The sequence below is a fragment of the Eurosta solidaginis genome, chromosome 4 (assembly GCF_040869045.1).
Source record: "Eurosta solidaginis isolate ZX-2024a chromosome 4, ASM4086904v1, whole genome shotgun sequence".
Lineage (NCBI taxonomy): Eukaryota > Metazoa > Arthropoda > Insecta > Diptera > Tephritidae > Eurosta > Eurosta solidaginis.
In genome coordinates this window covers 54,325,354-54,349,633 of record NC_090322.1, presented here as the reverse complement: position 1 = coordinate 54,349,633, position 24,280 = coordinate 54,325,354, and the positions used below count along the sequence as shown (strand labels likewise).

General features: G+C 37.9%; 1 protein-coding gene across 1 annotated transcript in view; it reads left to right on the top strand.

Moving 5' to 3' along the window:
• The window catches only part of LOC137248501 (zinc finger protein 11-like), a 151,691-nt gene that overhangs the window by 80,441 nt on the left and 46,970 nt on the right, over positions 1-24,280 (top strand). Inside the window, exons 10-11 of the mRNA XM_067779455.1 lie at positions 4,709-4,783; positions 8,900-8,974. Coding sequence (XP_067635556.1) covers positions 4,709-4,783; positions 8,900-8,974 — 150 coding nt within the window. The remainder of the gene's footprint in view (positions 1-4,708; positions 4,784-8,899; positions 8,975-24,280) is intronic.

Genomic DNA, 24,280 nt, shown 5'->3' with positions numbered 1-24,280 from the left:
CCGGCAGATCCTTGCAGCAGGACTGCTCCATATTCTCTTGCTCCGGGAAGGTATCGAATCCAATCCGGGTCCGTCTCCTGACCCCGGTCCTGAGAAATGGTTTTGCTGCATCTGCCGGAAAAGAATCTTTTTAGGACGGTCATACTCTTGTCAGTGTGTCTCGTGTAAGGGATGGTTGCATCGGACAGGTTGTTCTGGGCTTGACCCCAAAACCCGTCGTCCACGTAACTTTTATAAAACTTTTGTGGCTCCTTGCTGTTCACGCCCAAGGGCGTCCCGTAGTTTACGTTTAAGCGCCCCCCACTACCACCACTCTTAAGACAACTACTATCTTCGTAGTAGAGTCGGTAGCAATGCTGAGCATCAGCCCCTGCCCCCGTCTTCTCCCCACTCTTTTCCGGCAGCAATCGTGTAGGTCAGGGAAACAGACTCTTAGTCCCTACCTCCGTTTGCACCGTTTGCCAGCACAGAATATATATGTTTGTGACATCCGCCCAATGCAGCTCCTGCCTTGGGTGGTGCCACTTTCCTAGATGTTCTGGTCTCCGCGACGGTAGCCCCCCGACGGGTTTCATCGCGCCTGTTGCCAGGTCGCAAACCCAAATCATCCGGCTACCCCAATGCTTGCCCAAGGACGCCCAGTCCCAGGGCCACAACAGCAATTGCGTCCTGGCCTTCCTCAACCCAGGCGTAGTCACCCGTCACTTACCCCCAGAGTGGCGACATCTCCCCCTATGCACTTAAGAATTCTGCAGTTAAACTGTAATGGACTAACTGGGAAGATTACGAGATAGTCGATTCCATGAAGCGTCACAACATCCGCATTGCTGCGATTCAAGAGACTAAACTCACAGCAAAATCTGCAATGCAGACCTGCTCTGAGTATAATGTCCACAGAAAAGATCGCGAGAGCGGAAATGGAGGCGGCCTCGCGTTTATCATACACCACTCTGTGCAATATTATATATTTGATCCTGGCATCGACCGCAGGGACAATGTCTTAGAACGTCAACGCCTATCTGTCCGGTCAGGCGATGCAAACCTAGAAATCTTCAACATCTACATCCCTCCTGCCACCTGTTGCCCCAGTGGATACCGCCCTAATATCAGAGCCTTACTGGCAACAATCGCATTATCTTAGGCGATTTCAATGCCCATCACGATCTATGTCATTCAGCACATAAACACAAATTCAGCGTGTCACCAATCACCATCACCGCTAAATAGGTTGAGGACGCCATCGGTTGTGCTAAACCATCCAAAGCAGTGGGCCCAGACGGCATAGCAATGCCGATGCTTAAAAGCCTAGGGAAAGATGGTTTCAAATATTTAGCGCATGTCTTCAACCCGTCTCTTTCCACCTTTGTCATACCTGAGAAATGGAAAATGGCCAAGGTGGTCCCGCTACTAAAGCCTGGGAAACCAGCTAACATAGGTGAGTCGTATCGTCCGATATCTCTCCTATCGCCAGTGGCAAAGACGCTTGAAGCCATTTTGCCCCCTTATTTCCAAGCAAACTTGCAGCTAGCCCCTCAGCGTGACTTCAGAAAACTCCATAGCACTACCACCGCGCTAAATGCCATTAGCACCCAGATAAATTGCGGTTTAAATCAATACCCCCACCATAGAACAGTACTCGTAGCGCTAGACCTATCAAAAGCTTTTGATACGGTCAACCATGGCTCGTTACTGCAAGACCTGGAAGGGTCTACCCTTCCCACATGTCTTAAAAGGTGGACCGCAAATTATCTGGGTGGTCGGCAGGCATCGGTGCAATTTAGAAACGAAACATCAAAACCAAGGAGAATTAAACAAGGGGTGCCACAGGGTGGTGTCCTATCCCCACTTTTGTTTAATTTCTACATATCTAAGATACCTTCACCACCGGAAGGAGTCACAATCGTTTCCTACGCCGATGACTGCACAATAATGGCCACAGGCCCAGGCCCAAAGATCGATGCGCTATGCAATAAAATAAACGGCTACCTCCCTGATCTCTCCAGTTTTTTCGCCTCGCGAAACCTGGCATTATCACCGACTAAATCTCCCGCGACCTTATTTACAACATGGACGTTCCAAATGTCGACCATTTTGAACATCCACGTCGATGGCACTACGCTACCGACTGTCCTACACCCCAAAATCTTGGGTGTGACGTTTGATCAGAATCTACATTTTGGTGAGCACGCAGCCGCAATTGTTCCGAGAATTCAGAGCCGTAACAAAATCCTCAAATCCCTCGCTGGCAGTACTTGGGGAAAAGATAAAGGAACGCTCATGACTACATACAAAGCAATTAGCTAACCGATTACGTGATACGCGTCACCCATATGGTCGCCAAGCGTAAAAATCACCCACTGGAAGAAACTACAGGCCTGCCAAAATACTGCTCTCAGAATCGCCACGGGCTGTCTTCTTATGTCCCCAGAACACCATCTGCATAATGAGGCGAGAATACTCCCCATCAGGGAGAGAAATGAGATGCTGACCAAACAGTTCCTGTTGAATACCCAGAAACCTGGGCATCCCAACAGACATCTGATTGATGAACCAGCACCGCCTAGGGGCTGGCTTAAGGAGTCATCTCCGAACCCAGCCGTATGAAGTGAAAAAACACAAGCAGGTCCTTGGTGAAGTCCATAAACAGGCGTCGGAACTTTATACCGGGAATTGCCCGGTGAATCCAGTACTTAACGAAAATTATCCAAAACTCACGGAAGAGGAACGCATACTCCCCAGGGAAACGCGTGTCACTCTTGCTCAACTTCCAGTTCCTGTTGAATACCCAGAAACCTGGGCATCCCAACAGACATCTAATTGATGAACCAGCACCGCCTAGGGGCTGGCTTAAGGAGTCATCTCCGAACCCAGCCGTGTGAAGTGAAAAAACACAAGCAGGTCCTTGGTGAAGTCCATAAACAGGCGTCGGAACTTTATACCGGGAATTGCCCGGTGAATCCAGTACTTAACGAAAATTATCCAAAACTCACGGAAGAGGAACGCATACTCCCCAGGGAAACGCGTGTCACTCTTGCTCAACTTCATTCTGGATACAGTAACAGGTTAAACTCTTATCTATCCAGAATCAACCCCGAAATGCAAAATGTATGCCCCGCTTGCAATGTGTCCCCACATGACACCAACCATCTCTTCAAATGTAATGTGGAACCAACGCCTCTAACACCCCTTTCCTTATGGCCCACCCCTGTTGAAACTGCAAGTTTCCTTGAACTCCCGTTAGAGGATATTGATGACAATTTGTGATCGATCGCGGCTATTAGGTGGGGCGAGCATTGCTACAACAACAACAACAACAACATAAAGAAACGGTCATGACTACATGCAAAGCAATTAGCCAGCCGATTACGTGCTACGCGTCACCCATTTGGTCGCCAAGCCTAAAAATTACCCACTGGAAGAAGCTACAGGCCTGCCAAAATACTGCTCTCACAATTGCCACGGGCTGTCTTCTTATGTCCCCAGAACACCATCTGCATAATGAGGCGAGAATACTCCCCATCAGGGAGAGAAATGAGATGCTGACCAAACAGTTCCTGTTGAATACCCAGAAACCTGAGCATCCCAACAGACATCTGATTGATGAACCAGCACCGCCTAGGGGCTTAAGGAGTCATCTCCGTAAGCACTTTGAGGAAATACGGCACCTGAGAACCCAGCCGTATGAAGCGAAAAAACACAAGCAGGTCCTTGGTGACCTCCACAAACAGGCGTCGGACCTTTATGCCGGGAATTGCCCAGTGAATCCAGTACCAAAACTCGCGGAAGAGGAACGCATACTCCCCAGGGAAACGCGTGTCACTCTTGCTCAACTTCGTTCTGGATACTGTAACAGGTTAAACTCTTACCTATCCAGAATCAACCCCGACATACAAAATGTATGCCCCGTTTGCAATGTGTCCCCACATGATACCAACCATCTCTTTAATTTTAATGTGGAACCAACGCCTCTAACACCCCTTTCCTTATGGCCCACCCCTGTTGAAACAGCAAGTTTCCTTGGACTCACGTTAGAGGATATTGATGACAATTTGTGATCGGTCGCGGCTATTAGGTGTGGCGAAGCACTGCTACAACAACAACATAAAGTCCGATATTTTATTTTATTTTTTTTTGACAAATGTATGTATTCTGCACTTGTTCCAATTAAATACATTAATTTCAAATTATTCAGAGAATTACAAAAACAAAATACATTGATAGTGTATGTTTGTTTGCATTTATGTCGACGCACAGTGTTTCGTGTAGAACAAGCTAGCTGGACAAAATTATTTTATGAGATTTTCCGTTTCATATGCATTCATTTATTAAAACACCTTTCTGCGTTGGCGGCCTTCGGCCGCGCTTATAAATAATAACCCTGGGTGGGTCCAACGCCGTTTTGGAGACCAAAACTATATCCGCCAAAACACTTATGTTTTTGTGGGTACAACAACATTACAACAACCACATGAAGCGTCTTTTGACACCTCTCTCGATATTTTTTGACGCATATTAGCAGTCGACCCCTCAACTTTACCGAATTTCCGAACATAATATTATCCAAGCCACTTGCAGTTCAACAATTCCCATTTCTTTCTGTCGTTGGTAATTCTCTATTTATTTACGTCTCTGCGCTAAAGTCTTTTGGTGCAATAAAAAAAAATATATATGTATAAATTTTAAACATTATTTTGTTTAATATTAACAGCATATTGAAAAAAAGGAAATACATAACGATAATGATGATGACATGGTATCGGACCTAGAAACTGAGCAGTCGCAGGTACGTTATTGATACGTTAAGACTCTTTTTATTTGTCACTGCTGTTTAAAATTTTGTCAGCTTGTTTTAGAACATAAAACGTTTTTCTGTAAGCTAAATCAAAATACGGCATATGTGATGCTACGCTAAGAATTATCGATTCGATACTCAAATCAAGTATCAATTTTCAAGTATCGGGTGCTCGATAGTATCGAATCAAAAATACTCATTACTCAAATTATCGCCACAGAATTTACAGTAGAAGTTTCTGGTTCAATATGCTCCTTAAAATGAGATCTCAATAAATCTTTGGATGTGTAAAATACATGTTGCAATACGGGAGGATTTACAAAGAACGTTCTGCCAAGAGCTTCAACTTTTTCAGAAGCTGTTTTACGTTCCGCAAACTTTGTGTGGCAAGACCGTCCTTAAGCCATACCTTTAACAGATTCGTCAAAGCGAAGCACTGGGCAAAGCTTTTTATATAACGCCGAACATGCATAGAACTTTTTGTCGAGTTGCTTCGCTTGACAGATGACTTTAATGCATGACCGTACGTATATCCTGCTACTCAAGGTTAGTAAAATGTTCTATGTAAGTCCGGCAACTTTGTGCATTTGTCAACATGGTCTAAACAAAATTAACTGCGAAACATTGTTTACTATTGCCGTCGTCCAGTGAGTTTTACAGCTCCGGCTCACGCTCAATTCTCACGGGAATGCCCTGGATCATTGAGAGACTTGAGAAGCAGATGTCGTGAAATTTTCGCACACGTGAAATGTGATAGGCAGATGCAGCCGCTGTTTTTCATTTCACTCATACGGTGAAAGGCTAAGCAGCGACATCTCTTTTTGAAAAAGTAGGTTTATTGAAGGCAACGTTGACAAACTAAAAAGAAGTAATTAACAAATTATCTGGCTCACAAATTGAACCAGACTTCTATCTGGATTTATCTGGCTCAAATCGTTGTTGTTGCATTTACATGCAAAATTATTTATCTGGCTCAGGATTTTGCCACCGGATGATGGTATATATAGTTTGGCAGCTAAATTGAGGTTATGTTGCGAATAGAGTGGAAGGCACTCGAATTCAGTGAAAGAAGGCACTCGAATGGAGTGGAATGAAGAACAGTAGGAAGAGCAGAGTTGCATTGGATTAATATACCTTCAATTGTATCAATATTAAAGATAAATTTAGAAAAAAATAATTAAATACTTGAGTATAAACAAACATTTTCTTTCAATTACTGGAATTATAGTGTCGGGTTGGATTTTATATAAGGTGCCACGATTTTCAAACTTTTGTTGATTTGTAGGGGTAGAGGGGTCCTAAAAATCACCAAAATGGAATCCGCAGCTCTAGGAAACTCTTAGTTTATGAAATATAAGCTTTTTAATTTCCAAATTTAGTAAAATTTCAACTTAAGTCCTGCACTTAAAATTCGGGTCGGACATGTCGATAGCGGTATTAAAAGACGCGTATTTGTGTCAAGATTCAGAATCGCAGAAACTATATTTTGTATCTCGTTTAAAAGTTATTCGCGGAAAACCCGTCGGTACTATTGTCGCTTTTTTCGTTGTTGCAATTAAACAAACGAAACATATGAAGGTGGTGAATAGTGTTGCTAGCTCCGCAACAATGTCTTTTTATCTTGGTAGAACATTATAAGGTAGGGGCAAGTCGACATAAATGCAAACAAACATACACTATCAATGTATTTAGTTTTTGTAAAACTCTTTGAATAATTTGTAGTCTAATATTATTTGGGGTGTTGACATTGCTCGGGTTTATAATAGATTCAGTTGTATGCGTAAAACTGCTTGCAATTAATTGATTCACTCACTGTATTGACCAATGAAATGTCACTAAAATGAACTTCTCTTCCTTTCTCTTCTTTTCTCTTCTCTTCTCTTCTCTTCTCTTCTCTTCTCTTCTCTTCTCTTCTCTTCTCTTCTCTTTTCTTCTCTTCTCTTCTTTTCTCTCGGTTATACCACACACCCGGATTTGGCATGGCGTAGCCCAGGGTTATTTTAAATAAGCGCGACCGGAGGCCGCCTATGCAGAAAGGTGTTCTACGCAGAATTACTGTGCATGGCGCAGCCGGTGTTGGATCGGCTAACATAACAATAAACATAAGAGTTATAAGGTAATATCAGCTCGTTCACGAATGCAAAAAAGAGCTTTTTCAAATTTTTTGTAAATAAAGACTAGAAAAGTTAAAGATATATATACATCAGATGAAAGGTATTTTTATAAGTTATTTTTCGATTTTTTAATTTTTGAAATCCATCCACTAGTTTCGGCGATATTTTGATTTGAAAAATTCATAATTTCGCCTTTTGAGATGCAATTACCCCAAACCTTTAATGTGCACCAAAAAAGAAATATACCGTTGGAATCAGCATAAAAATCTATAAAGTCTATAAAGATGAGCTTTGCAATAGAATAAACGGCTACCTCCCTGATCTCTCCAGGGTTTTCGCCTCGCGAAACCTGGCATTATCACCTACTAAATCTTCCGCGACCTTATTTACAACATGGACGTCCCAAATGTCGACCATTTTGAACATCTACGTCGATGGCACTACGCTACCGACTGTCCTACACCCCAAAATCTTGGGTGTGACGTTTGATCAGGATCTACATTTTGGTGAGCACGCAGCCGCAATTGTTCCGAGAATTCAGAGCCGTAACAAAATCCTCAAATCCCTCGCTGGCAGTACTTGGGGAAAAGATAAAGAAACGCTCATGACTACATACAAAGCAATTAGCCAGCCGATTACGTGCTACGCGTCACCCATATGGTCGCCAAGCCTAAAAATTACCCACTGGAAGAAGCTACAGGCCTGCCAAAATACTGCTCTCAGAATCGCCACGGGCTGTCTTCTTATGTCCCCAGAACACCATCTGCATAATGAGCCGAAAATACTCCCCATCAAGGAGAGAAATGAGATGCTGACCAAACAGTTCCTGTTGAATACCCAGAGACCTGAGCATCCCAACAGACATCTTATTGATGAGCCAGCACCGCCTAGGGGCTCAAGGAGTCATCTCCGTAAGCATTTTGAGGAAATACGGCACCTGAGAACCCAGCCGTATGAAGCGAAAAAACACAAGCAGGTCCTTGGTGAACTCCACAAACAGGCGTCGGACCTTTATGCCGGGAATTGCCCGGTGAATCCAGTACTCAGAGAAAGGTATCCAAAACTCGCGGAAGAGGAACGCATACTCCCCAGGGAAACGCGTGTCACTCTTGCTCAACTTCGTTCTGGATACTGTAACAGGTTAAACTCTTACCTATCCAGAATCAACCCCGACATACAAAATGTATGCCCCGTTTGCAATGTGTCCCCACATGATACCAACCATCTCTTTAATTTTAATGTGGAACCAACGCCTCTAACACCCCTTTCCTTATGGCCCACCCCTGTTGAAACAGCAAGTTTCCTTGGACTCACTTTAGAGGATATTGATGAAAATTTGTGATCGGTCGCGGCTATTAGGTGGGGCGAAGCACTGCTACAACAACAACATAAAGTCCGATATTTTATTTTATTTTTTTTTGACAAATGTATGTATTCTGCACTTGTTCCAATTAAATACATTAATTTCAAATTATTCAGAGAATTACAAAAACAAAATACATTGATAGTGTATGTTTGTTTGCATTTATGTCGACGGACAGTGTTTCGTGTAGAACAAGCTAGCTGGACAAAATTATTTTATGAGATTTTCCGTTTCATATGCATTCATTTATTAAAACATCTTTCTGCGTTGGCGGCCTTCGGCCGCGCTTATAAAAAATTACCCTGGGTGGGTCCAACGCCGTTTTGGAGACCAAAACTATATCCGCCAAAACACTTATGTTTTTGTGGGTACAACAACATTACAACAACCACATGAAGCGTCTTTTGACACCTCTCGATATTTTTTGACGCATATTAGCAGTCGACCCCTCAACTTTACCGAATTTTCGAACATAATATTATCCAAGCCACTTGCAGTTCAACAATTCCCATTTCTTTTTGTCGTTGGTAATTCTCTATTTATTTACGTCTCTGCGCTAAAGTCTTTTGGTGCAATAAAAAAAAATATATATGTATAAATTTTAAACATTATTTTGTTTAATATTAACAGCATATTGAAAAAAAGGAAATACATAACGACAATGATGATGACATGGTATCGGACCTAGAAACTGAGCAGTCGCAGGTACGTTATTGATACGTTAGGACTCTTTTTATTTGTCACTGCTGTTTAAAATTTTGTCAGCTTGTTTTAGAACATAAAACCTTTTTCTGTAAGCTAAATCAAAATACGGCATATGTGATGCTACGCTAAGAATTATCGATTCGATACTCATATCAATTTTCAAGTATCAGGTGCTCGATTGTATCGAATCAAAAATACTCATTACTCAAATTATCGCCACAGAATTTACAGTAGAAGTTTCTGGTTCAATATGCTCCTTAAAATGAGATCTCAATAAATCTTTGGATGTGTAAAATACATGTTGCAATACGGGAGGATTTACAAAGAACGTTCTGCCAAGAGCTTCAACTTTTTCAGAAGCTGTTTTACGTTCCGCAAACTTTGTGTGGCAAGACCGTCCTTAAGCCATACCTTTAACAGATTCGTCAAAGCGAAGCACTGGGCAAAGCTTTTTATATAACGCCGAACCTGCATAGAACTTTTTGTCGAGTTGCTTCGCTTGACAGATGACTTTAATGCATGACCGTACGTATATCTTGCTACTCAAGGTTAGTAAAATGTTCTATGTAAGTCCGGCAACTTTGTGCATTTGTCAACATGGTCTAAACAAAATAACTGCGAAACATTGTTTACTATTGCCGCCTTCCAGTGAGTTTTACAGCTCCGGCTCACGCTCAATTCTCACGGGAATGCCCTGGATCATTGAGAGACTTGAGAAGCAGATGTAAAATTTTCGCACACGTGAAATGTGATAGGCAGATGCAGCCGCTGTTTTTCATTTAACTCATACGGTGAAATGCTAAGCAGCGACATCTCTTTTTGAAAAAGTAGGTTTATTGAAGGCAGCGTTGCCAAACTAAAAAGAAGTAATTAACAAATTATCTGGCTCACAAATTGAACCAGACTTCTATCTGGATTTATCTGGCTCAAATCGTTGTTGTTGCATTTACATGCAAAATTATTTATCTGGCTCAGGATTTTGCCACCGGATGATGGTATATATAGTTTGGCAGCTAAATTGAGGTTATGTTGCGAATAGAGTGGAAGGCACTCGAATTCAGTGAAAGAATACCCAGAAACCTGAGCATCCCAACAGACATCTGATTGATGAGCCAGCACCGCCTAGGGGCTCAAGGAGTCATCTCCGTAAGCATTTTGAGGAAATACGGCACCTGAGAACCCAGCCGTATGAAGCGAAAAAACACAAGCAGGTCCTTGGTGAACTCCACAAACAGGCGTCGGACCTTTATGCCGGGAATTGCCCGGTGAATCCAGTACTCAAAGAAAGGTATCCAAAACTCGCGGAAGAGGAACGCATACTCCCCAGGGAAACGCGTGTCACTCTTGCTCAACTTCGTTCTGGATACTGTAACAGGTTAAACACTTACCTATCCAGAATCAACCCCGACATACAAAATGTATGCCCCGTTTGCAATGTGTCCCCACATGATACCAACCATCTCTTTAATTTTAATGTGGAACCAACGCCTCTAACACCCTTTCCTTATGGCCCACCCCTGTTGAAACAGCAAGTTTCCTTGGACTCACGTTAGAGGATATTGATGACAATTTGTGATCGGTCGCGGCTGTTAGGTGGGGCGAAGCACTGCTACAACAACAACATAAAGTCCGATATTTTATTTTATTTATTTTTTGACAAATGTATGTATTCTGCACTTGTTCCAATTAAATACATTAATTTCAAATTATTCAGAGAATTACAAAAACAAAATACATTGATAGTGTATGTTTGTTTGCATTTATGTCGACGCACAGTGTTTCGTGTAGAACAAGCTAGCTGGACAAAATTATTTTATGAGATTTTCCGTTTCATATGCATTCATTTATTACAACTACGTCATTTTTTTCAGCCATATGTTCTTTTTTTTTTATTTTTTTTCCAAAATTTTACTTCATATGCATACATTTGCTTATTTCATATACAGTAACGCATGTGAAGAAGTGACATAGATCCAAAAAAATTTAAAGGACTTAAGAATATTACTTTATTGTACTTAAATTGAATGGAATACAAATCTCAATACTCTGAAAAATTCTAAAAATTCGAAAAAAAATTAAAATTTTTTATGAAAATTCATCGAATTTTTTAAATATAATTTAGTTTTTGTTATAGATCGTGACAAATTTTCTTATGGGAAATTAATTAAAATAAATTTGCGAAAGCGAAAATTGTAAGAATTATCCAAAAAGGGGTGTCTACTTATTTATATGAGTGACTGTACATATGTACATACATATTTTGTATTTATTTGAGTATTTATCCTGGCACTACAATTTTTACAGAATTATTTTATAGTACCAGTCAGGAATGTAAAAGTGAATTACAATAATAATAATAACAATGTAAATAATTAAATTAATTATGAGAAAATTACTTATTACAAAAACTTAAAAGTAAAGTATCATACAAAGTAGAAAATACAATAGATTTAAATTGAATAAAACCTGATCCAACAAAAAGTTATAGGGTAGGTTATCTTTTATAATTATGTTATTATTCGATATCATCACTTTCATTGGATGAGTCACTTGTGGAATAGTCATGAACATCAGCAATACTACTGTGAAAGCTTGAAACAACTGGGGTATTTATTGACTCCTCAACATTATCGGGGGACAGTAAATTTAAGACTTCTGAAGTCAGACTTTTAAATTTTTTCTTAGGTATCTCCCTAAAACTGTTAACTAAAGGATCCGATGTTATAAGCAACATATTCATAAGATCTCTATTCGTGGCTTCACGCGACTGCTTTTGTGTGTTATCAGCCCTGAATCGTCTCAAATCTTTGTTGCGGGCTTCCTGTGCTTCCTCGGAAAGTTGACCAATAGGTAAAATTGCTGATTTTATAATATCAGTACTATACACTAAGAATTTATGAACTGTAACAGGCATATTAAACCATGGATAGAGATCTATGTATAGTTTTTTAGTCTTGACCGCAAATTTTTCAAATTTTTGGATATTTATATTGTACCCAGATGCTAATGCGCGAAGGAGAGTGTCGAATCTTTTGATGAGCGTTACATCCAATCCCGTAATCTCAGCACTAGCCTCAGAATTTTCGAAAAACCTACGAGCAGTGTTGCCGTCATTGGTATTGCCGAAACCTGGTTTTGGTTTATCTTCATCAATCCATTGTATGTACCTGTTTTTATGCCTTGTTGACTGGTGCGGTAGGTTGTGGCAGGTTGAAGTCAATGCTCTTCGCCTTTTTGCTTTTGATGTGATCTTGTTGACCTTGCGCGTTTATTTTTGTATGTTTTATGGCTACGTGTTTGTTCCCTGTACCAGGGAATTGGTTTTGCCGTTTGTAGATCAGCTTTAAAGGTTCAAATATCTCGTCGGAGCTGGTACGTACATACATCCTATTTGATATGTAGAGATAACTAAATCTACAAAAAAATTAAAAATAGATGTGCAAAGAATTCGCAATGGTTTTTTCTTTCGACTATTAGAGAATACTTGCGACTATAACATATGTAAAATTAAGCCCGGATGTCCGCGGATGTATGTAACTTTTTTGTCCCTAAAGTTAAAAATATAGGGAAAAAATACCTTTTCTTCTTAATAACGGAATGTTAAATATATTGAAAATACTCTAATTGTGAAAGAATTACTATTAAAAAATTTTACTTACCTTCGAGCTTAGAATCCATCAAAAAAATTATGTAAAAGTGTTCACTTAAAAGAAATATGAATCTTAATATTCAACAAGAATTTTGCAAATTAATCAATGCATTTTACGGCCACTCCTGCCTTCTTACTTCAATTACTCAATATATATGAGCAAAAATATCAAAAAAAAAGCAAAAATCCCGTTATTTTGTTTGTTTTCTTTCATTTCTCATTACACTTTTCTTGGAATAAGAACTTTTTTTTTGTCCAGCTAGCTTGTTCTACACGAAACACTGTGCGACGTGCCACCACCTTCTAATATTCTACTAAGATAAAAAGATATTGTTGCGGAGCTGGCAACACTATTCACAACCTTCATATGTTTTCGTTTGTTTAATTGCAACTACGAAAAAAGCGACAATAGTACCACCGACGGGTTTTCCGCGAATAACTTTTAAACAAGATAAAAAATATAATTTCTGCTTTCCGATTCTGAATCTTGACGAAAATACGCGTCTTTTGATACCGCTATCTACAAGTGAGACCCGAATTTTAAGTGCAGGACTTTAATTGAAATTTTACTAAATTTGGTAATTAAAAAGTTTATATTTCATAAACTAAGAGTTTCCTAGAGTTGCGGATGATAATTTTGTGATTTTTAGGACCCCCCCACCCCTCGAAAAAAAAGTTGGAAAATCGTGGCACCTTATTCAAAATATTCCCCAAAGTGTCCTAGATACTATATATTGCAAAATTATAACATTTTATGTCTAAAAATTTAACTTGAATTTCCCTAAAGATTTCCGTAATATGGCCATTAGCGATCAACTGTTAGTTGCGCTACTTCCCTGCAAAAATCGCGAGTACTCCATGCATGCATGTATGCTGCGAAATTTCGTTCGATACGCGCCGGGGTGGGCATGAGCTTAGCACCTGCTAAGCAACCATATATGTATACGATAAGCGAGAGCACAATAGTTACTTCGTCAAAATCAACGACAGCTCTTTTAGTTTGATTTCGATGGTCGTACGGTGAGGAAGTGTCGCACGCGCGCTTAAAACAGAGTACCAAAGAGTGCGTGTGACACATGTTCACCGTTCAAGCATTGAAATCAAACTAAATAAATAATTGATTTTGCTTTCGTGCTCGCTACGCGTTCGTGTTTACTAACACATTCTCAATTTGGTAACCGTGTAAATGTAGTGGTGCCCACCGCTGGATACGCGAGACAAATTAGTGAGAGCAAACACACGATACGAGTATAAGGTATCGGTATCGAACGTCAAAAGAATCGATATGGTGAAATGTCTTATCGAAATTCGTGTCTCAAGCCGTATAGGAGCCATCATGCGAAACAAGGATGTACCCTAACGTTAAGCTAATCGTTTATCAAAAAATTTCCATCGTTACCGTTGAAACACTTCGAAATATTTGCCGTGTTTTTTTATACACGCGTATACGTTTACGTTTTCGCGTGAAAAAAACGCCTATCCTCGCTTATATAATGCTTAGGAGACCCATCTAGCGGCGGTGGTTAAATAACTAGCTACAGCCACAGGGTGTACCGAAAAGCGGAGACACAACCGTCTGATGGTCATAGGGTATAACATATAGCTAAATCAGTTGCGATGAATTGTGGACACACATAGAATACATAGAATTAGTGTAGAGGGTGAAACAAAAACACATATTTCAGTTACATCTGCATATAATGCGTATTGAAATTTAGTAGTACACATTTTATGCGCAGGAATTTCAGAGGTGTATTTAAAGTTTGACGCTTAGCAGTCCATATAAAGTTTAAGCGTATAGACGTTTACGTGTAAAAAAAAAAACAAGGCTATTATCGATAAAGAAATTATCAAGATAAATTGTACCTCGTTTTTAACCGAAACGAAAAGCTTTCGTTGACGTTAAAAACGTGATACTTTATGTTGGAATTGTGCTGGCAATGCTATGGCCATGGTGATGCCGTAAGGTGGTAATAGCGAGCGGACATACACACAAACTCCATGTAATTTGTTTGTGTAATTCGTTGGTCGGTAATTCGTAATTCGTTGGTCGGTAATTCGTAATTCGTTGGTGGTAATGTCAAAAATACTCTGAGAAATGTTCGTACTGTCAAAATTCATGAGAAAAGTTGCAATCAGCTTGGCTAATGCTTTCACCTTTAATAGGGGGACTCATGAAAGCATATAAACTTATAAGGTGTAAAATTATATCAATTTACACACGCGGTTATATGAACGCACCTAGTAATACTCTTGACAAACTTGATTGTTTATCAGCTGTATTATTGGCAAACAAAATTTTTTTGATTGTTATACAAATTAAAAAATGCCAAGATTAAGTGAAAAATCAAAACTAAAACGCCTTTACTTGCTGATGTTGGAGATTTCTGATGAAAATGCCTGCTGTAATGTCTGCAAGGTTGCATTCCTTTGAGTTTACCGCGTTTACACAATGAAATGTGCGCGTAAATTTCTACAAATTGTGTAAATGATTTTTCATACAAAATTTGACAGCTCGTTTACGCACTAAATAAATTTACACGTTTACACACGTTATAAGGCATTTATACGGTTACATGAGTCCCCCTAATGACGCCGCCATCAATCAGCTTTGCCAGCATAGTTTGAAATAATAATCAACATAAACGATTTGATTTCGTTTTGATATGGCAGAATACGAAACAAAATCATTGATGATTTGATTCCTAGTTAAGATCACGCAATGCGAAGATACGAAACTGCGTCTGTACCGATTCAATTCGATCTATATAATTTTTATATCCCGGGGACAAAACACAAGAAAAATACTCAAATATTGGGCGTAATTAGGGATGCAACATCGCCAAAAAAAAATCGATGTTTTCCGATGTTTTCATTTTAAATCAAAGCACCGATATAAAGTATTGCCAGAAGTTTCTTTTTAACTTGGAAAGTACGGGCTTTTCCATACTAGCTCGCGTTACACGAAAAACCTTATTTGGATGGAATGGAAAAGCTCATTAGTGTTACGCAAGTGTCGGTGTAAAATTATCAATACTTACAAGGTAGGTAAAGAGAGAAGAGAAAGTGATAAGCGGTATAAATAGGCGCATAATTTAAAGTCTCTTTATAACTAGATAAAGTTGTTAAAAATTGTGAAAAATATATAATATAACGCAAACAGGTGACTTTAATAAGTGGAGCATAAAGTTCAGCAGTTTTATTAAACCAAAAGCTGTGAATCGCATTTTACGAATTCGTTGTCGTTCATGTTGACAGTAAAATGGAAAAAAATGCGAAAAGTGCAAAAGCACAATACGTGAAGAAGTAACAAAAATTAGATGTGAAGGTGTTTGTGGTAAATATTACCATTTGACAACAAAATGTTCTGGTCTGGATCAATGCAGCGTTAATAAGCTTGAAGAATGTGAGATGCTGAAGTTTATGTGCACCGATTGTGTGCAATACGTGCAGAATGTGGATGACATCCTAAAAGACATGCAATTGGTGGTAAAACAAAATGGTCAACATCTAGCTGAGTATAGAAATGAGTTTGATAACGCGCTTAAAAAAAATGAGCGTGAAATAAAACAAGTGCTGAAAGCGGTGGAAATTGCATTCAGTGAAAGAATTCAGGCTATGCAGAAAGCTCAGAAGTCGTGTGAAAGAAGTGTACAGGAAGTAAACAAAATACGCGAAATAGCAGAAGGCTTCAAGCGCAGCAGCGATCAGGTATGCGATGAGTTGAAAAACAGTAAAGATGACAATAAAAAAATGATAGAAGCAATTAGTAAGGAGAATAAAAAATTGTGTACAGAACTAAAGAGAAACGTCAATGTTGAAGCAACGCAATCATATGCAGCAGCAATAAAAGGTGGAAATCCAAGAAAATAAGCGTTGCCAGAAATTCGAATAGAAGTCCCTTTAATAGTTAAGCCAAATACTAAGCAAGATGTTAAAATAACCAAATGTGACCTAAATTCGAAAGTCGACCCTGAGGAGCTATAAATTACAAATATAGTAGCAAGACAAAGCGGAGTTGTAATTGTTGAGAGTGCAAATATTCAAGACGGAGAAAATAAAAAATGCTATCGAAAACAATATCGGAAATAATTACGAGGTGAAAATTCCTTCAAAATTGAAGCCGACAATTATGGTGACTGGCATAAATTTCAAATATGATGATGAAGAGCTTACACAGAGACTTAAACGACAAAATAATTGTCTTGCCATAGCAAATTTTAAAATCGTGAAGCAATTCGAAGTGAGGAAAAAAGAAAAATTTACTATAACGCAGTAATGGAAGTCGAGGCTGATGTCTTTGCGACTATACTAGCCGGAGAAAGGCTCAATGTAGGATGGGAACGTTGTAAAGTCTATGATGCAGTGCAAGTTCTGTGTTGCTTCAAATGCAAAGCATTTAATCATAAAGCAAGGGAGTGCAAAAAAAGAAGTATGCACAAAATGCTTGGGAGAACACAAATATGCTTTGTGCAATAAAGAAGCAATAAACAAATGCATTAATTGTATCAGAGCAAATAAAGAATTAAATTTGGGACTAGATGAAAATCATGATTCTCTGGATAAAATTGTCCTGTTTATCAACAAAAGCTAACGGCAAAGAAGAGGAAGTTTGGATACTAGCAACAACGAAGGCAAGTGTAAACACTAAGTCAAAAACTCACACAAATTTCGATAACAAAGTACACTTGGAATGTATATATTTTAATATTAATAGTATTACAGCAAATAAACTAGAATTAGAACATCTTGTTGAAATAAATAACCAAGCATTGTGCTGTGTGCGGAAACATGTACAACAGATCTAATTATCCCACAGTAGACATACTGGTGGTGTTGTAATATATGTACACGAATCAGTACAATTTGACATTGTGTGCAATAAATTCATCAATATGAATGTGTGGTATGTTATCATAAAAATCAAGAAATGTGCATTAAAATGGCAAATAGTTGTACTCTATCACTCACCAACCAGCAGTGATGCCGACTTTATTTTATATCTCAACGACATCATCACTGAATATGTAAAGGAATCAGAAAATAATATAATGATGGGGGATTTTAACATAAATATGAATGTATCGTCAACATACTCAAATCTGCTAGCAAGTTTATTTGCACAAATGGCAGAGGATCACCTTCAATACGAGAATAACAGAGTACTCAGCTACAAAAATTGATTTACTGTTGTTAAAGAAACTAGTATTACTCTGAAAAGGTGCTTGTTAATTATTTTTTAATTAGTATGTTTAATATAAATATTTATTTTTAATCCATTTCATTATATAAAATTATTTCCGAGTTAAACGTAATGAATATTAACAAAAACGATATTTTCAATCTCCATCAATTATTTTTCAATTCTAACCGCCTACTAAAAATTTCATTATTTTCAAAATTGCTAAAGTTGCTATCTCGTAACAACTCGGCCTTTCCTGCATTTCAGATTGTCCTCAATCAGATTTCATTGTTGCTTGTATCATCAATACTTTCGTTATCATCGTCGGGAATCATAGAATTAAACGGTTTTAACTTCTCTGATGAAAATACTGTAGAATGTGTTTTCTTGGTTCTGCAAGTTACACAAAGATCTTTGATTACGTAACGGTCATTGCCAAGTACTTTGTCAATAATGAAAGGTCCTTTAAATCGTGGTTCTAATTTTCGTTATTCGCCCGTGCTACTTAACTCGCTTTCAGATAAGACAATGTCGCCCTTCTTATATACAGTTGGTTTATTATGAAGACGATCAAATCTTTGTTTTGACTTTTCACGTTGAACTGCAATTCTTTCAATAGCGGTTTTCCTAATGGATTCAAAATCTACAGTGACAGGTGATTCTTCAGACTGAAGTGTAAGAATAATTTTGTTGCGCAACGTATCACGTATTTGAATACCAAACAGTAGCTCCTGAGGCGTTTTACCCGTGGTATCATTTTTCATTGTATTGAGAGACCATTGTAAATCTCGCATATGTAGATCCCATCGTTTGTCATTTGTTGTAGTTGTACGCAACATAGATAATAATGTACGATTTACACGTTCTGCGTGTCCATTAGCTCTTGGCGTACGTACAGCGTTCAATGTATGAACAATATCATTATCAGAACAAAATGTTTTAAACATATTTGAGGTAAAAGCAGTACCCCTATCCGTAATCATTCGGCTTGGTGTGCCAAAATAGCTAAAAACTTCATTTAAAACGTTGATTACATGTTTTGTCGCTGTAGTTTTAACAGCCCGAACAACGGTAAACTTTGTAAAAGAATCAACGATAACAAGAACATGTTCGTTTCGTAGGCTACTTCGTGGAAAAGGGCCTAAATGATCCAAATGAATTGTCTTAAACGGCACTGGTTCAATTTCGGAATAATGGTATTCACCTTCAGTTTTTCCCCCAGACTTTTTGTTGTATGCACAATCCACGCAGGAACTAATATACGATTTCGCAAAATTTCGCATACGAGGGAACCACATATTTTGTTTAATCCTGTCTATGGTTTTATCTAAACCCATATGACCAGCTTTATCATGAGATTCGTGAAGAATTTTATATCGAACGCATTTTGGAACTACCCAAAGCTTTTTTTTATTATCCAACCGGTAAAGTCTATCATACTCGAGAATATAACCATCCATTTCCGAAATATTTTGTTGCTTCATCGAATCGATAATTGCTTTAATTTTATCGTCCTGAAGTTGCAAACTGAACAACCAATCTTCACTTTCGACGTTGACTTTACCTATTCTTAACGAAGCTGTTTCTTTTTCCTGTGATGGTTCGGCAGGAGCCCTACTCAATGCGTCAACGTGACACATCAAGTTTCCCGCTCTGTGTTCAATTTTAATTTCATAATCCTGTATACGTAGCCACCACCTTGCAATGCGTGGCACTAATTCGCGCTTTGTCATGACTGTTCTTATAGCACTGCAATCTGTCACAACAACTATTGATTTACCCTGAATATAGTATTTCATCCTCTCCAAAGATTCAACTACAGCCAAACACTCTAACTCGTAGCTATGATACCGTCTCTCTGCGTTAGTGGTCGATCGGCTGTAATATATTACAGGTTTCCAATCATTACCCTCACATTGCAGCAATACACCAGCCAAGCCAACAGAACTAGCATCTGTATGTAATTGATGTTCAGCATCAAGTCGAAAAGCAGCAATAACAGGCTGTGAAGTAAGTGCTAACTTTAATTTATCGAAAGCTTTATTTTGCTCGCACCCCCAATTGAACGGCTGATCTTTGCGCAAAAGTAATCGAATTGGCTCTGATAATATAGCATAGCGCGGCACAAATTTTCTAAAATAGCCACTAAGGCCTAAAAATTTCCGAACTTCTGTAACATTTGTTGGTGGCTTAAAATTTTGTATGGCTAAAGTTTTCAATTTACCAGGAATTATACCCTCAGGAACAATCTGGTGACCCAAAAATTCAATGGTTTCTTGAAAGAAAGTGCACTTACCAATATTGAGTGTTAGGAATAACTCACGTAAGGCAATAAAGACGCGCCTCAACTTTTGCATAATTTCTTCACGGGTATTACCAGCAACTAAAATGTCGTCCATGTAATGGCTCATGTCACCTGGTTCAGTTCTTTCCTTAAGTTTCGCCATCAAACGTTGAAAAACTGCTGGTGCATTTTTTAACCCGAACGGCATGCGTTTAAATTCGTATAATCCTTCGGTTGTCACAAATGCAGTATATTTTCTACTTTCATTTGAAATCGGCACTTGATAATAACCGCTATTTAAATCTAACGCACAAAATATTCGATACCGTTTCGCGTCGTGTAAAGTTTCCTCTATATTAGGCATTGGAAAAATTTCTTTTTTTGTAAAATTATTCAATTTACGATAATCGATACAAAGTCTATCTTGACCATTCTTCTTTTTCACGAGTGTAATTGGACTAGCATATTCCGATTCCGACTTTTGTATTATATCATTTTCTAATAATTTGTTAATCATTTTCGACACGATAACACGTTTTGGTTCCGAAACACGATATGGTTGTTGCACTACAGGTTCGTTAGTTGTTAAAGTAATTTTCATTTCCACTGCATTCGTTTTACCTATTTCATGCAACCCACAAGCAAATATATCTCGATATTCATTAATTAATTTAATTACATCGTTTTGCACATTTTCATCACCGATTCCGAAAGTTATGTCTGTATTATTTATTAAATGTTTTTCTGGTTTACATTGCAATTTTTCCATTGCCCCGCTATTCTCAAATTTTGCCATTCCGTTCTCGACAGTAAAACTTAAATCACGAAAAATATTTTGACCAATTAACAAGTCGTGAGTTAAAATTTCATCATCAACTATATAAACATGTATTGATATGCTAACATCATCGATACTAATTTTAATTTCAGATTTTGCTATTGCTAATCGTTCACCGCCACAAATGCCACTAATTTTTAATACACACGACTCTTGTTTTATATTTAACGTATCCGCAACCGATTTACGCATTAACGAGCAATGGCTACCTGTATCCACAAATGCAATAAGTTCGCGTTTATTTATATACACAATCTTTTCAAAAACTTTTTCCATGTCATCACACATAATTTGCCGAATTGCTTTAGATTTTCCACAATTCTGAGATTCATCTTTAGCATGAACCTTATCACAATCTATGCAACGTGGACGACGTGGTGGTTTGGTACATTTAGATGATATATGTCCTGCTTCTCCACAGTTGTAACACTTCACTGGAGATCTTGATTCGATGGTCTGCAAATTGTTAGTCACATTATCAACTTTCGATTTGACTACACACGTATCTCTGGAGTTACCCGGATTATGTTGGAAAAATTCTGTTATATGTTCACGAAGTTCTTTTGTAGACCGAAATTTCATTGCCGAAATAGCAGTTTGTAAATCGCGATGTCGTAAACCGTCACGTATATATCTTATTATAGCTTGCTCACTCAAGTTAAAACGCCTACCTAATGAGCTTAATCGAAAACAATAGTCAATAACGTTTTCATTATATCGACGCGGCGGAGCAGACATTCGATAGTGCACTTCAGCCTCATTTAAATTTAAGCCGAATTCACTTATTAAATCTCGAGAAAAATCTACCCAATTCGAATATATAACTTTAGATGCATCTAACCACCATTTCGCTGCACCTTTCATTTTACCAAACACTGCCAACATGAGTCCTTTTTCATCCCATTTATAGGCATTAACTGCCGCGTTTACCCGTTCTACAAAATGTTCAACTGTTATTGATTGCATGTCCATCGGATCGAACTCTGGTATAGACTCTGCAATTTCTTTAACAGAATATAAACTACGTACTGATCCCGTCGACACTGAACTCGCGATTCGATTTAACTCGAGATCAGTTGCATCTTGTGATGTATTATTAACCGACACTTGTGAAACCACACTAATTTCAGAAATTTTGGTTGTCAAAGATTCAATCATTTTACGCATTTCATTTAATTGCTGTTGCATACTATTATTTGTATCTTGCACTTCGTCTGTGTCTGTGAATTCTATATAAACTTGAATTAGTTCAGCTTTTGAACCACTTGTCGGAAGATTCTTATCATGCAATATTTGTTTTATTGCATCAATACATAAATCGCTAATTTTAACCATTTTTATTTTTTTTTAGCCACAAATTCGTTATTGCTTTTTAATTTATTTATACGTATTTGGTTCGTTTTCGCGTTTTACACCTGAGTGTTCACCGTTTGAATGTATACAATGCGTCAGTAAACCGTTAATATCGTTGCGATTTGAGAGAGATTGTACGTTTCACTCAAATCCGTCGTTACATCTAATATAATTTATTAAAACCGCATAAACTCTGCTATTGTAGATAAATTGAATACTATACATAAACAGATCATCCGTTGCGTATGAGTAACCAAACATTTATGGTCGTATTATATATGCGTATAGGTACACTTCGTAAGCGTTTGCGCGAAGGCTTTCCCGACCACTTCTGAATTGTTAAAGAAACTAGTATTACTCTGAAAAGGTGCTTGTTAATTATTTTTTAATTAGTATGTTTAATATAAATATTTATTTTTAATCCATTTCATTATATAAAATTATTTCCGAGTTAAACGTAATGAATATTAACAAAAACGATATTTTCAATCTCCATCAATTATTTTTCAATTCTAACGCCTACTAAAAATTTCATTATTTTCAAAATTGCTGAAGTTGCTATCTCGTAACACTGTTTAGTAATAACAACCAAATACTAACTAAAAATTTGAGTGATCATAGAATTCCAGATCACGAGACAATACATTTCAAGATACCAACAATAAAATTTGTCAAAATGAGGAAATTTGACACCGTAACTAGCTGGGAGTTCTATAGTGCGGAAAATCTGGTAAGTCTGCTGCGAGCAAGCGATTTAAGCTCTTTGTATAATACTGGAGTAGAAAATAGAGTTATACAACTGAACGATATCCTAGCTGAAGCCATGCAAGCATTGACGTATGAGAAAAGAATAAAAATACAGCTAAGAAATAAGTGGTATGACCGGGAGCTGCGAATATTGCACAAAATAAAACTCGACTCTTAAATGTTGCTAAAAACACAGGATACTGAGATGATTATAATACAGCTAAAATAACATATAAAAAACTATCAAGTATAAAAAGAAGAAAGATATGGAAGATAGGGTGCTCTATGATCATGGAGACATGAAACGGATGTGGAAGTGTTTGAAGGATCTCGCAGAGATGACTGATAACAAAAAACAAATAACCAAAATAATAATTAATGATGAATGCATTGAGAAGGAATGTGATATAGTCAATGCCCTGAACAATTTCTTTGTTAAGAGCATAGTCGAAATTAATGAAAGCATTGTAATAATTCCTTATGCTGCCGAAATAAGCGTAAATAACCAAATAGAAGCGTTTGAATTCACAGACATAGTATTAGATGATATAATAAATATCACTAAGAAATTTAAAAACAAATATGGCGGGAAAAGCTTTTGTCAGAAGGTGTATTCAAAGATGCCATGCTATACACTGCTCACTTTTACAAAGAAATCATAAACGATTCATTGAATAACAGCATTGTTCCTAATTTCTGGAAAATATCTACAACAGTTCCTGTGGAAAAAGTTAAAAATACAGTAAAGCCGGAGGAGCTACGTCCAATCAATACGTTACCTGCAGATGGAAAAATAATGGAAACAGTGGTTAAAAATCAAGTAGTAGCATACTTAGAAAAACACGATGTAATTATACCTGAGCAATCTGGGTTTAGGAGAAGTCATTCTTGTGAAACAGCACTGAATATGGTAATTGCAGAATGGAAAGAGGATATAAGTGATAAAAAAGTTGTGTTATCGGTCTTCCTAGACTTAAAACGGGCTTTCGAAACAATTGATAGAAATATTCTGTTGGATGTCATGTTTAAAATTGGTATAAGGGGAAAAGAGTTGGAATGGTTCCGAAGTTACTTGAGTAACAGGAAGCAAAGAACGATAATTGGAAATTCAATTTCATCGGTTGTTGATGTAAACATTGGCCTACCGCAAGGCTCAGTACTGGCACCAATATTGTTTACAATATATATTAACGATATTAAATCATGTTTAAAACATTGTAAAGTTCGTTTGTTTGCGGATGATGATTGATTAC